General features: G+C 46.2%; 1 protein-coding gene across 7 annotated transcripts in view; it reads left to right on the top strand.

Annotated features, from left to right (window-relative positions):
- The window catches only part of LOC308628803 (rab5 GDP/GTP exchange factor), a 119,350-nt gene extending 108,523 nt beyond the window's left edge, over positions 1-10,827 (top strand). For all 7 annotated transcript variants that reach the window (XM_081256110.1, XM_081256106.1, XM_081256108.1 and 4 more), the window contains 5 exons: positions 2,601-2,886; positions 4,583-4,733; positions 5,811-5,994; positions 7,412-7,555; positions 8,095-10,827. In XM_081256110.1, the coding sequence (XP_081112236.1) occupies positions 2,601-2,886; positions 4,583-4,733; positions 5,811-5,994; positions 7,412-7,555; positions 8,095-8,115 (786 nt within the window). In that variant the 3' untranslated portion in view covers positions 8,116-10,827. The remainder of the gene's footprint in view (positions 1-2,600; positions 2,887-4,582; positions 4,734-5,810; positions 5,995-7,411; positions 7,556-8,094) is intronic.
- The last annotated feature ends 2,961 nt before the right edge of the window (positions 10,828-13,788 follow it).

Raw genomic sequence — 13,788 nt, 5'->3', positions numbered from 1 at the left:
AGAGTTTTGCTCAGTGTTATGGGGATTATGCTTCCTCTTGTTCTCTGTGGCATTCTAGATCATAGGTGATGTTAGCAAGAGGGACCACCTTCCCACATTAACTCTCTAATACAAAGTAACAAGTTTTAGCTATTTCTCCTGTGAAACCCTTCCAAAGAGTTTCTTACCAAGAAACCTACTGGCTGGCTTAATTCTCCCCCTTTTCTCACCCTGCCTGAATCTTTAAAGGTTATCGAAACAGGCTGTACCTACATTAGGGCTGAAAATGAACATGCTAGTCACAACCAAAGTTCTTCAGCATCCTGACATTGCTCTCCCTCAAAGCTCAAGTCCATGTTGAACACGTGGCCAAGGCCAATGGTTAAGATGTAGCCTGGATAATTAGCCCTTAATCAAAATGGGGCCTGACATTGGCCTTGGCCAGCTGTTCAAAATGGACTCGAACTCTGCAGGAAAGCAGAGCTGCAAGATGCTGCAGAACTTTGATTATGATTAATTTAGTGATTTTATTTTCAAATGAGGATCCTAGGTGTATGGGGAAAGTTTGGCGCTGTGAATCAGAAAACAATTCTAAGTCTGCCTTCAACTCAGCTGGCATTGGAGAGTCCCTAATTTGCTCTGGGCCTCAGTTTCCTCATGTCTGGAATAGGAAGGGGTGAGACTAGGATGTTCATTTTCAGCCCTAATGTTCTTTAATGGTCTGCTGAGTTTGTAGGTGTCAGGGAAAATGTAATTTGAAATATCTGGTTGCCTTCTTACTAAATGCCAGATACTGATAAACTGAGGCTATAAAGGTAGACCTGACTGGTTAGGGATTACTCCGAATGGCATTTTTAATCAATGTTAGAGTTATTCAAAATGTAACTTGGGGTTTCCCTGGTGGCGCAGTGGTTAAGAATCTGCCTGCCAATGCAAGGGACACGGGTTCGAGCCCTGGCCCGGGAAGATCCCACATGCCGCGGAGCCACTAAGCCTGTGTGCCACAACTACTGAGCCTGTGCTCAAGAGCCCGCAAGCCACAACTACTGAGCCCATGTGCCACAACTACTGAAGCCTGCATGCCTAGAGCCCATGCTCTGCAACAAGAGAAGCCACGACAATGAGAAGCCCGCGGACCACAACAAAGAGTAGCCCCCTCTCGCCGCAACTAGAGAAAGCCTGTGTGCAGCAACAAAGACCCAGTGCAGCCAAAAATAATAATAAATTTTTTAAAAAAAGTAACTTGGGGCTTCCCTGGTGGTGCAGTGGTTAAGAATCTGCCTGCCAATGCAGGGGACACGGGTTTGGGAAGATCCCACATGCTGCGGAGCAACCAAGCCCATGCGCCACAACTACTGAGCCTGTGCTCTGGAGCCCACGAGCCACAACTACTGAAGCCCGCGTGCCTAGAAACCATGCTCCGCAACAACAGAAGCCACCGTAATGAGAAGCCTGCGCACTTCAACGAAGAGTAGACCCCGCTCGCCGCAACTAGAGAAAGCCTGCATGCAGCAATGCTGACCCAGCGCAGCCAAAAATAAAATAAATGAAATAAATAAATTTATTTGAAAAAATGTAACTTGGTTTGTCTTCACCTTTGGCACCTTTTTGTAGATAATGTTGCTTGGGAGAAAGAAGTTGTATGTAACAGCCTTGGTTGATTTGTTATTGCTATTTTAGCCTGAGTTCATCTTTGGGTGTCTGCTAAAACTAAAAACACACCCTGGTGGGTACTTTGTTGGTGTCAGTTTTAAAACTGCTTATAATTTAAACCATCAGTACATATATTAAGAGAAGCCTGAAAACATCTTTTCTCCTCCCTTTTGAAATTGTTCCTGTTGTAAAGTGACATCCAAAGTCCATGACGAGGGGGAAAAGTACCACATGAGTGTTGGTATTTACTGCAGTTTTGCATTCCCAAGACAGAAAGCAAGGTGTAGAAAATTGACCTTATGAGAAAATATTTTAAGGCGGCCTTAATTTTTAAAAAATAACTAATTGTAACTGCTAAATGAGTTTGGATTAATACTTTTAATGTTTTACTACTTTTGTTCAAGCTTTCTTTTCAAGCTTGATTCTGAGGCTAGATCATTTCCTGTAAGTTTAATACCCTTTTTTTCTTTACATATTTTCCTGAGTAAGTTGGCTTAATCTCACAGTGTAATAACTCATGCCAATGAAATGTCTATATTTTATTTATTTATTTTTTTTCTTTTTGCGGTATGCGGGCCTCTCACTGTTGTGGCCTCTCCCGTTGCGGAGCACAGGCTCCGGATGCGCAGGCCCAGCGGCCATGGCTCACGGGCCCAGCCGCTCCGCGGCATATGGGATCCTCCCAGACCGGGGCACGAACCTGTATCCCCTGCATCGGCAGGCGGACTCTCAACCACTGCGCCACCAGGGAGGCCCTATATTTTAGATTTTGAATGTGAGAGTGGTTGAAAAACCACACTATTACGCCAGCACAAGAGGCTGAAGGCTGTGTTGCTGTATTTTGAAGGACTGACTCTGAGGCATGGTTCCCCTGTTTGTGACGCTGCACCGGGGGTTATGACTGTCATTGCACTGGCAGCGCTTTCAGTCGGCTCAGGCTTGTTTTCCTCTCTCTCGTTTTACTGAAGGATTGGAATACTTTTCTGCTGCGGTTTAATGATTTGGACTTGTGCGTATCAGAGAATGAAACACTAAAGCATCTCACAAACGACACCACAGCTCTGGAAAGCACAGTGACCAGTGGCCAGGCCAGGATGTCCACCCAGTCCCCACAGTCCCTGGAGGATTCAGGCCCAGTGAACATCTCAGTTGCAATCACCCTAACCCTGGACCCACTCAAACCCTTTGGCGGGTACTCTCGCAACGTCACCCATCTGTACTCGACGGTTCTCGGGCATCAGATTGGACTCTCAGGTATGTGAGTGTTAGCCACTTCCCTCCAGGCTTTCTCAGGTAACAGCTGTTACAACACAGAGCACTAGAGTGTACGGTTTTACTCATCAGACTGCTTTTTATTTTTTGTGTATGTCTTCCCTTTTGTTGAGTTTGAACTAAACGAAGCCAAGAAGGGACCATTTCTACTACATCTTCACCTATTAAAGTGTTTGGTATGCAGTAGGCTCTCAATAAAAGCCCATAAGAGTAGGAGACTGGGAAAAAATTATAAGGCCTATTTCTGGTCTTAATATTTAAAAACACACATTTAAAAATTTTTGAGTTTTTGTATTTTTTAAATTTTATTGAAGTATAGTTGATTTACAATGTTGTGTTAATTTCTGCTGTACAGCAAAGTGACTCAGTTATATATATTCTTCATATTCTCTTCCATTATGGTTTGTCATAGGATATTGAATATGGTTCCCTGTGCAGGACCTTGTTGTTTATCCATCCTGTATATAATAGTTTGCCTCTGCTAATCCCAATTTCCAATCCATCCCTCCCCCACCAGCCCACCCCTCGGCAACCACAAGTCTGCTGTCTATATCTGTGAGTCTGTTAAAAACACCAATATTTTATTCTGGCTCATCATTTTGGAGTTTTCAGTACATACTACAGATATTGCCGCTAGTCTTAAAATTTTGTGAATGCACTGCGCTAAGTACTAAGAACTAGAAAAAGCCTGGTCTCTTCCCTTTGGAATTTTGGGATATGGAAGAGACAAGCATAACGTGAGTTAATATTCATCAAGCACGTAAAATAGTTCCTGGCACAAAGGAAATGCTATATAAATGCTTGTTAAATAATATTAAAAATAAACACCTATGAAACATTGAGCACTGCCCTTGGACTAGTACTAAACCCATGACAGACTGTAGGTGATTCAGGTGATTGTAGGTGATTCAGGAGAAGGTTGGAAAGTAGTAGCAGCTGGAATAATCAGGAAAGGCTTTGTGCCAGAGGATTGGGCCTTGGAAGAATCATCTTTGGTTTGGTTACCAAGAACCTTTTAAAGTCCTTGAAGGAGCTTGGGAGTGCCTGCCAGCCTCCTGTTGGCTGTACCAGGTGAGAGCTGTTCCCATGTAAGGAGGTAAGGGTGACATCTGGGTTTTCCACGTAGCAAGTGGACCTTTTCCTTCCGCTGTGACTTTCGAATACCTTATTCATTTACGCTTCATCACTCACCCGTCTCATGACCTTTCTTAAGTTTGTTCAGCCCTCTGATTCTCAGTCTACTCGTATGTAAAATGGGAACAGTAACACTTCTTTGGTCATGTTCGTAGGATAGTGGTGCATTTTAAGTGAAGTAGTACATATAAAAGCAGTTTGAAAATGGTAAGAGTGCTGTACGAAAGCTGTAACAATGGTGATGACTTACCCAGCCCCAGCCTTCCCACTCAGGCATGGCCTGGGCCCTTGCATGGCAACTCCAGGCCTTGGCTGAAAGTGACCCCTCTCCGTTTGCCATTTTGTGGCTCTGCCAGGTGAGCAGGCCTCAGAGTCTGGCTCGGAACTGCTGTTATTCCTGAAACCCCACAAAAGCAGGGGTCCCACTTCAGTGGGCTGATAGGTGGTTCCTGGGTGGGTTTGATGTCAGGATTCATTCAGATTCCAGAGAATAATAAGTATGAATTCTCGCTTTACTTAACAAAAAACCAATTTCTCTTTCCAGGCAGAGAAGCCCACGAGGAGATAAACATTACCTTTACCCTGCCCACAGCCTGGAGCTCGGACGACTGCGCCCTTCACGGCCACTGTGAGCAGGTGGTGTTCACAGCCTGCATGACCCTCACAGCCCACCCTGGTGTGTTCCCCGTCACCGTGTAAGTACTTTCCTGACCCCAGTGGATGTGCATAAGAAGCTCCATTTACCGTAAACGTGACTGGGATGCCTGAGCAAATTCTCAGGACAGCTTGCATCGTGTTACTTTGTAGAATTGTCATCACTGGGACCTGTCTATAGGATTGTTTCAGTTTAATTTGGTTTTCTAAAGGTAAAACTTCTGCATAGAAGTATCAGGGTTCGTGTTTTGACAAGGTTGTGAAAGCATCTGGTTGCTGTGTGTAAGTTTTAGGTGGCCTTTCCTGTTGGTAGAAGAAGCCACAGGAAAGATGAATAAGAGCTGATCCTGTGACCATAATGACCTTTAAGGCTCCTGAAAGATAAAGGTTTTGTTCATCTCCATTATCCAGGAAGAGTTATTTTTTAAATTGATAGTATAAATTGAACCTTATTTTCCGTGATATAGTTACTGATAGTTACTGTTTCTGAAACTTTTGCTTCATATTTTTTTTGAGCAGCTGTCAGTGTAACCGCTTTGCCTTTAAGGCTTTTCTTGCCTCTCCTTTCTCTGGAAAGGAGATAATGACCTATAATTACATGAAATACACAAGATGTAGCCTATTTAAAAGAATCTTAGGGTGAATCCTTTTAAAATAATTATCCTGGGATTTATCTATTTTAGACATTTGGAGGTTTGTAGGACAAGTTAAGCATTATTTGCTGTTGGTTGTAATATCTGATAGAGAACTTTGTATGTAAAACTTCCAGTTGTGACTAAGAGTTTAGATAATTTGAGAAAATGGGCTTAAAAGGAGCGAGTCCTTCTCTGGCCACATCATATACGAGAGGACATGGGTTGAATTCTGAAGGCAGAAGTCTAACACCCAGACTCCTAAGTGCCGGATGCCTATTTCTTATTCTTTATGTGTTTATTAATTTTTTTTAAAAAAATCACTGAACTAAAAATATAATGGTATTTATCTCAAGAAAATATGTTTCTTATTTCTCCCTTCCGCACGTGTGGCTCTGCTTGGTGCTATGCCAGTGCCGGTGGCTGAGACACAAGTAAATGTCTCAAGGCCACTGAGCATGTGTCTTGCCCCGTCTTCTCCTGCAGACAGCCGCCGCACTGTACTCCTGACACGTACAGCAACGCCACGCTCTGGTACAAGATCTTCACAACTGCCAGAGATGCCAACACAAAATATGCTCAAGACTACAATCCTTTCTGGTGTTACAAGGGGGCCATTGGAAAAGTCTATCATGCTTTAAATCCCAAGCTTACAGTTATTGTTCCAGATGTAAGTGAGAACAGTCATGTGTGTGTGTCCAGGAACTGTTAGAGCAGGCCCTGTTTACCTCCTTGGGTTAGCTTAGCCCCTGCCATTCTAGCTGTCCAGCTGGGTTGGGAGACCAGGTGGAGTGCTGGAGACTTGGAAAAACATGCCGCCCATTGGGTTAAGAAAATTGCTTCTGTTCTTTGTTTTCCGCTTTGTTCAACAGCAGGTATTTATTGAGCACTGCTTTGTGCCTAACCTGGGGCTACAGCAGAGGCTGGGTCAGTCTTACTCATCCAGGCAGCCACTCACTGAAGCGTATTTGGTTAGTGTCAGTCTGAGCAATAAATAGTTCAGAATTCAGAAAGGCAGAAGTCAGTAGGAGGAGATGACTCTGGCTAGATATTGATGCCTGTGTAGGATTTTACTTTGCAAGGAGGAAATGGGCAGAAGGCACTGTACTCCGGACTAGTGGATGGTTTGCTAGTTTAGTTTGCTGCTCAGACTTGAGCCCACTTTTAGCAGACTGCACTGAATTTTTGTAAATCCTCTTTTCTTCTGTCCGTACATGCCAGGTGGATTTTTCTTTTTGCCTGGTCCTTCTCTTTTCTTATGCCTCGTTTTTATCAAGTTGTGGACAGTGGTATACCAGGGGCCTGCAGGAGCGAGCAGTGGGGATCAGGCTGTATGGTGGGCAGGGGCCAGGCTCCAGAAGGCCCTTTGTGCCTCGCTGAGGTGTTTAGACTTTCTCCTCAGACGAGGCCATCACTGCCTGAGTTTGGGCTCTAGGGAATTTGTAGAGCAGTGTGTCAGGAAGACTGGTCTGCCCAACTGATGCGTGTAAATGAGATGGCGCCTGAGGCCTGGAGCTGTGAGAAGGAACAGGAGTGGGGACCTGGCTGGGATCTCAGTAACTCAATAACGGCCCGGTGGCTGATTGCCTATGGGCCATCACGGAGGAGTGAGCCAAGGCCGGCCTCGGCCTTTCCAGCCAGGGGCTTGTCCAGGTGGGGAAAGGCCCAAGCAGGACGCAGCCTCTCAGGGGAGGAGTTACGAACACAGGCTTGGGCTGTCAGCCATGCAGCCTGAGGGCTGTCAGAGCAGGAGGACATAAAGAGAAGAGCAGGGGTTAAAGACTCTGGGGCCTTGTCAGGGGCGGGGCCTTGTCAGGGGCGGGGCGGGGCGGGGCGGGGCCTTGTCAGGGGCGGGGCGGGGCGGGGTTCGGGCAGAGGACTGCCTTAGCAAGGGAAGGTATGGGTGGTGTCGGGAACACCCTGTCTTCACTTAACAAGCTCCAGCTTTAATAGTTGAACTGTCAATTCCCATGTGAGAATTGAGAGTTGAGGCAAGTCTGGAAGTTGTGCACCCTGATTCCAGGAGCCCAGCATTAAAATCCTCAGTAACTCAGTGCACATGTTTCTGGTTTATTCTCTTTGTTTAGGATGACCGCTCATTAATAAACTTGCACCTCATGCACACCAGTTACTTCCTCTTCGTGATGGTGATAACGATGTTTTGCTATGCGGTTATCAAGGGCAGACCCAGCAAACTGCGTCAGAGCAATCCTGAATTTTGTCCTGAGAAGGTGAGCAGTGGGTGGGGTCTGACCCAACATTGCACCAGAAAGTCCTTATTCCATTTATTGTGGGTGATTCATTTCCTCCAGAGAAATTACTTCCTGTCTTTTTATCAGCAGTCATCTCCCCTCAGCCTCAGTTATGGTGTTGCATCTTCAACCATATACCCAGGCCTCAGCTGGGAAAAAAGTGTTCTCAGATCCCCACTGGCGAGCGGCTGACCCTGAGGGCTGCCTCCCCTCCAATTCTGCGAGCTTGAGAAGTCACCTCCCAGAATGCTCATCGGGTTTCCAGACACGTAACACTGTATCGCAGCACAGTGGTTCTGCAGGGTCAGCTGCATCTTGCAGGAGGCTCAGATTTCTATTCATTCCCTCCTAGATGAGGTCTATTTTCTTAGGGGTTTAATAGTTGTCCCCTGACTGATAGATGTGTGCAGTGTGGCTCCCTGGGTTTGGGATAGGACCAGAACCTGGTGAGAGTGCTGGTGGGGCCGAGTTATCCGGGCTTTGCTGCGTGACTGGCTTGCCGTCTTACTCTCTTCTAGGTGGCTTTGGCTGATGCCTAATCCCACAGCTGCCATTTTCTGAGAGAGACAGAGAACCATAATCATTGCCTGCTGAACCCAGCCTGGGCCTGGACACTCTGTGAATACATTATCTTGCAATGTTGGGTTATTCCAGCCAAAGACATTTCAAGTGCCTGTAACTGATTTGTATATATTTATAAAAAATCTGTTCAGAAATTGGTCCAATGATGCACGTGCTTCGCACTGGGCGCCGCCAGAACCCTTCAGCCTCACCTGCAGACTTGGCAGGATGATCCTGAGTAGTGCCGGAGAGGATTCGTGACCTCGCCGTCGGAGCAGGCCATGCTGTCTTTCCCAGGGTCCCAGAGGCGCTTCACTGCTGGTGGGGTTGAGGTTTGCTTTGGTTCTTGTTTCAGCCCGATCTGTACAGAATGTTCGAAACAGTCTGCACCTTTGATATGATACTGCATTTCCAAAGCCACCCCAATCCATTTTGTGGATTTTATGTGTCTGTGGCTTAATAATTATAGTAACAACAATAATACCTTTTTCTCCATTTTGCTTGCAAGGAAACATACCTATCTTTCTAAGTTTTTTTTTCCTTTGAAGAAAAAATAGTCACATTTTAATACTACTCTAATTAAGACAGATTTGTGCTTTTATCTTGAGTAAAAAGTTAAATATTTAAAAGTCACCTACATGGTACATATTTAAGTTTCATTTTCCACGTGGACAGTGAGGAATTTGGTCTTGTTTGAGTTGAGTTGGCACAGAATGTTCCACTGTCTTTTTCTTCTCTGTTGTCCCTTCCCTCCATTATAAAAGTTAAAACAGCTTCCTCACTCAAAAGGGCTTAAAAATGAAGTACACACGGCTCTGGAGTGAAAACGAGCTGTTCTCTTCTGGAATGCAGATGACAGTATGGAAAGAGAGGGTGATGAGTCGGTCTAATAGTTATAACAGGGTTTCTTGTTTTCTTTGAAGAGGGAGTGGGTTGTCGTTCCTGGGTGTTTTTTGTTTTTTTTGCATTTATTTTTATGCAATTAACATTCTCAGAAGGAAATGGCAACCAGTAGTAGATCAGTAACATTAAGAAAACGATGCCTGTGAAATTTGAAGGAAAGCAATTCTGATTTGCCATTTATCGGGAAAACCAAAAGCATTTTTCTTTCCTATAACATTTTGATGATCTAATTAATTCCTTTATCCCTGTTTTCCTTCCAGACCATCTTCATTTTAAAACAGTTGTGCATCTTTTCCAGCTCTTTCTTGTTACTTGTATTCTTACCATTTTTCTTTTTCTTAATAGCTTTTTGCCTTAACTCATAGTCATTAACGATTTCTGTGTTCTCCCAGGCCATGTTATAGCAGACAGGCAGTTAAAACCTTGGGCACGACTGTCAGCTCTCCTTCCTCTTAACTCCAGGTCTGTATTCTGTTCTAAATTAGAACCAGCCCCGCAGTCTGAAATATATTGGCCTAGAACATTTTATCCCAGGCTTTTTTTTTTCTTTTAGTATCCAGGCATTCTTAAATGGAAAACATTTGTGGGCTTTTACTGAAGGTTGTTATTAAAATAATCATCGTAGTAACCTGATATGTTAATCCTTTTTTTCCTTTTAGTACGTGTCAAGCGCAGGAATCATACTTGTCTATCCAGTTTTTTTATGATATGAGTTGCTTACATGATGCATGGCTAACCGGTTAATTTAGTTTTCTCTTTAGAGACTTTGAGACAAGCTTGAGAAAGAGCCATTTGGCTTGGCCTATTAGAAACATCAGTATCACTAAGACCAACAGATTTTAGAGGAAGCTGCTACTGAATTAATAAAATCCCAATGAAGTAGAGTTACGGGAATAGATTTAGAACTGGCAGAGTAATATAAAAGGAAGACAGGTGAAAAAAGTCAGTGTCACTGGTTTGTTCAATCCAACTTGTTGCTAACATTAATGGCCCTTGTTTTAATCACAGGGACTGGCTGGCATCTGTAGCCAGGGGAGCAGGGACACTGTTAGGCATGAGGAAAGGAAGTGCCAAAAATGCCTGGATGGTATGACTTGTCATGAGGTCAGGTCACTCACTTTAAAATCCAGCATTCTCCCACGCAGGTGATTCTCAGAGATCTTCCGGAAACCCAGCGTCAGCCAGGTGTACAAAGGGAGGAGGGGAGCCCATGGGGCCTGGGCCCACTGACCCTCAGCAAGTCCAGAGGACCTGTTACTATCTGGGCACTAGCAGACAAGGCCTCGTCCTCTGCTGTCTCTTGCTGGGGGGGCCTCAGGATGAGAAGAGTGTCACAGACAGGGCCTGTCTGCCATTCAGGGGTGACCCTGTGCAGGCACACTGGCTCATCCTCAGGCATCTTGGACCAGAGTCCAATAAAAGGTCAGCAACTTACTATTAAAATGGTTGTTTCAGATCATATTGATCTCTTTCCTTTTTCCTTTTGTCCTTTCACTGTATGACTTGAATCAGTTTTGATTCTATCTGTAAGTTTTTCTCGTCATTAGGAACCTGCCACTTCGGTTGCGTTTTCTTTGGCAGTACGTAGGGATTCAGCATCCTAGTTTTTCAACCCTCCTGCAGGCACTGTGGGGTTTCGAGGGCCAGCGAATCCATTTCACTTACCTTGCTGCATGATGGTCAGTAGCTGATCTGTTACGGCATTCACTCCCAGATTAATTTTCTGTGTTTGAAATAAGTGCACATGTGCTTTCCAGAATAAAAAATCTGAATTTGCTGTGTCTCCACTTCCTTCTGTCTGATGGGTGTTTTCTAAGGGAAGAACACATGCGGTAAGTAATTGGGGGTGTTTTGTAAGCTGTTCTGTCCAAGTGTCACCCGTCGTCAGGATGAGGGGCGGGCAGTGGTATCCTTCTGGGTCTCACCAAGCACACGGGTCTTCTTCCTGAGAGTACAAACCTCTTTTAGTGTATTGGACCAACAAGTGCTCGCAGAGCTGACCCAACTCCTGCCCGGAAGGAGGATGTAATACAGAGCATGAGGAGCATCCGCATGGGGATGGGAGTTTATTCTTGCTTATACACACGCCCTCCGTGTGCACTCAGCCCGGGTCTCCAGAAGCCGGCTCTGACTTCCCGGCACAGAGCCCCCGCATGGGCCCAGGCCTCTTTTTGCCAGGAAATGCATCCTCCGCATTTGTAACGGGCAGTCATATTCACTAACGTGAATTTTTCCCTTTCCCAGTGGGCAGGGGCTCTGTGGCTCTTCCCTCCCTTGCTCTCCAGCAGGGGCCAGGCCGTAGGGGCCAGCCTCTGGGTGCTCTGTGGGACAGGACAGTGCTGAGGACGGGACACCTCAACGGGCTTTTGCTTCTACCTCCTTCGCCTCGTCCTGCCGTCTCTAGTGCGTGGAACGCTGCTCCCTCCTCGGACTCGGAGGTTTGTGTGTGGTGTTTCCATCGCGATGCAGAAGCCCTTGGAGAATAAGAGCTCGCATCTTTCTTCCCTACCATCTGTAAAATCTGACATGGACCCAGCCCACAAGTCCAGTTGGAGGTGGTGCTTCTTCATATGTGCCATCATCTATCTAGGAGCTAGAGGCACAGCAGCACATAGACAAAACGCCTGCGCTCTGGTACTTCCTTCTGGTGGGGGAGACAGTCCATACACACAGAAATATATTTATAATCTCATGGCAGCCAGTGATGAGATAAAGAGGGTTACCTGGATGAGGATGATGGCTGTGACACCTCAGCTGTGGTGGTCGCAGCAGCCATCTTGAAAGAGGTGTGCTTTGAAGGCACACACAAAGGGGGGAATCCTGGTCTGGAGCATTCCATGCGGAGGGCAGAGACTGTACTCCTGGGGCCCTGGCTTATTACGGGGTGGAGGATGGGAGTCCTACAGGGATTTGTCTTCCCACCTGAAGACATGATTCCTCCAGGCTGCTGACAGGGTGACCACACAGGCGTGGCAGGCCACGGGCTCTGCAGGGAGATGCTGCAGCGCCGTCTGGTCCAGGAAGGGCGTTCTCAGGACTGGAATCGGCGTGGCCGGTCCAAACCCTGGCTCCAACTCCGATGGGCCACGTAACTTTGACTGAGTGGCTTAACCTCTCTGTGCCTGTTTCCTCATCTGTAAAATAAGGATAACAGTACCCACTTGAATGCAGTGAGGACTGAGGTTTTTTCGTTTTGTTTGGGTCATTTTTGGCCACACTGTGCAGCTTGTGGCATCTTAGTTCCCTGACCAGAGATTGAACCCGGGCCCTCGACAGTGAAAGCACGGAGTCCTAACCACTGGACCTCCAGGGAATTCCCAGGAGCAGGTTAACAAAGCACTTCGAACAGTGCGTGGCGCTCTGGAAACATTTAACAGTGTGCTGTGGAGGGTGTCCAAGAGCAAGGCTAGTGGGTCACCTCTGGTTACCTTTGGTAGGTGAGAACTAACAAAGCAAAGAGATCTCTAAGCTCTAGTCTTCCGTCAACAGTGGTATTGCCTTTGCAATGGGTTCCTGTCATTTGCTGAAGTATTTGAGAACTGATGGCTGAAAAGGATGTTTATAACAAACAAATTTCATGAAATAAAAAGCACCCTCACCACACATAACACGCATTGATGTTTAAAATTCTTAGTTTCGGGCTTCCCTGGTGGCGCAGTGGTTGAGAGTCCGCCTGCCGATGCAGGGGACACGGGTTCGTGCCCCGGTCCGGGAGGATCCTACATGCCGCGGAGCGGCTGGGCCCGTGAGCCATGGCCGCTGAGCCTGCGCGTCCGGAGCCTGTGCTCCGCAACGGGAGAGGCCACAACAGCGAGAGGCCCGCGTACCGCAAAAAAAAAAAAAAAAAAAAAAAAAAAATCTTAGTTTCTTCTATTTAATTGAAAAACCGGGCTTAACCACGACATTGATTGCATGGCCAACTTAAAGGCAGCCTGCAATTTCAAAAGCACTGTCCTAGTGCCAGCAATAATAGTGACCAGGTCATCGACAGATGGTAGCATATGGTGAGGCAAGAGAACACGGTGTTTAGGAGCTTGGGTTTAGGATTAGGAACCGGATTGTCTGGGTTCAAATTCTGTCACTGCCAACTTTTCTCTTGGGGATCCTTGGGCAAGTTTCATTTATACTCTGCCACCATTTTTTTTCATCTGTAAAAATAAGGATTGATAATAGCGTTTACTTCCTAGGGTTCTTGTGAGGATTCAATGAATCAAAATGTGTGGAGCCTATAGAGGATAAATGCTGGTTGTAGTTGTGGAGGCCCAGAGTCAGCCTGCTTACCTAGATCCCCTCCATGCAGAGGATCTGGTGGGGGTGTAGGGGCCAGCACTTGGAGGTCAGTTGGTGGAAACAGGACCAGAGCTGAGCCCACAAGCCCTGTCTACTGTCCTATTCACACCCTCCCTACTTTGGTCCCTGGAAAAGTTAAAGGTTAATGGTGCAATTCCACCAGTGATCTGATCCATTGTACAGATTGAACTATGTGAAAGATGACATTTCTCATGACCTCTCTGATGGAAGGACGTAGCCCATCTGCAGTTGTGAGCACCCATTGAAAAGTGGGTACCTTGGGATGAGGCAGGGGAGTGATGTCGGAGGATGCAGGGATCAGCCTGCTGGTTACGTATTGAGTTCTGGTCCTGCAAGCTCAGCCCCAAAGCTGCATGACACTGAGCCTTCCATCCCCAGCAGAGCGAGGTCTGCTTTGAATGGAGAGCTTCATTTACAGAAGGCTGATTCACCCACTG

This window comes from Mesoplodon bidens (genome assembly GCF_964165515.1).
Source record: "Mesoplodon bidens genome assembly, chromosome: 15".
In the NCBI taxonomy this organism is placed as follows: Eukaryota; Metazoa; Chordata; class Mammalia; order Artiodactyla; family Ziphiidae; genus Mesoplodon; species Mesoplodon bidens.
Note: the sequence above shows the minus strand (reverse complement) of the source record. Positions and strands in the feature narration are given on the sequence as shown.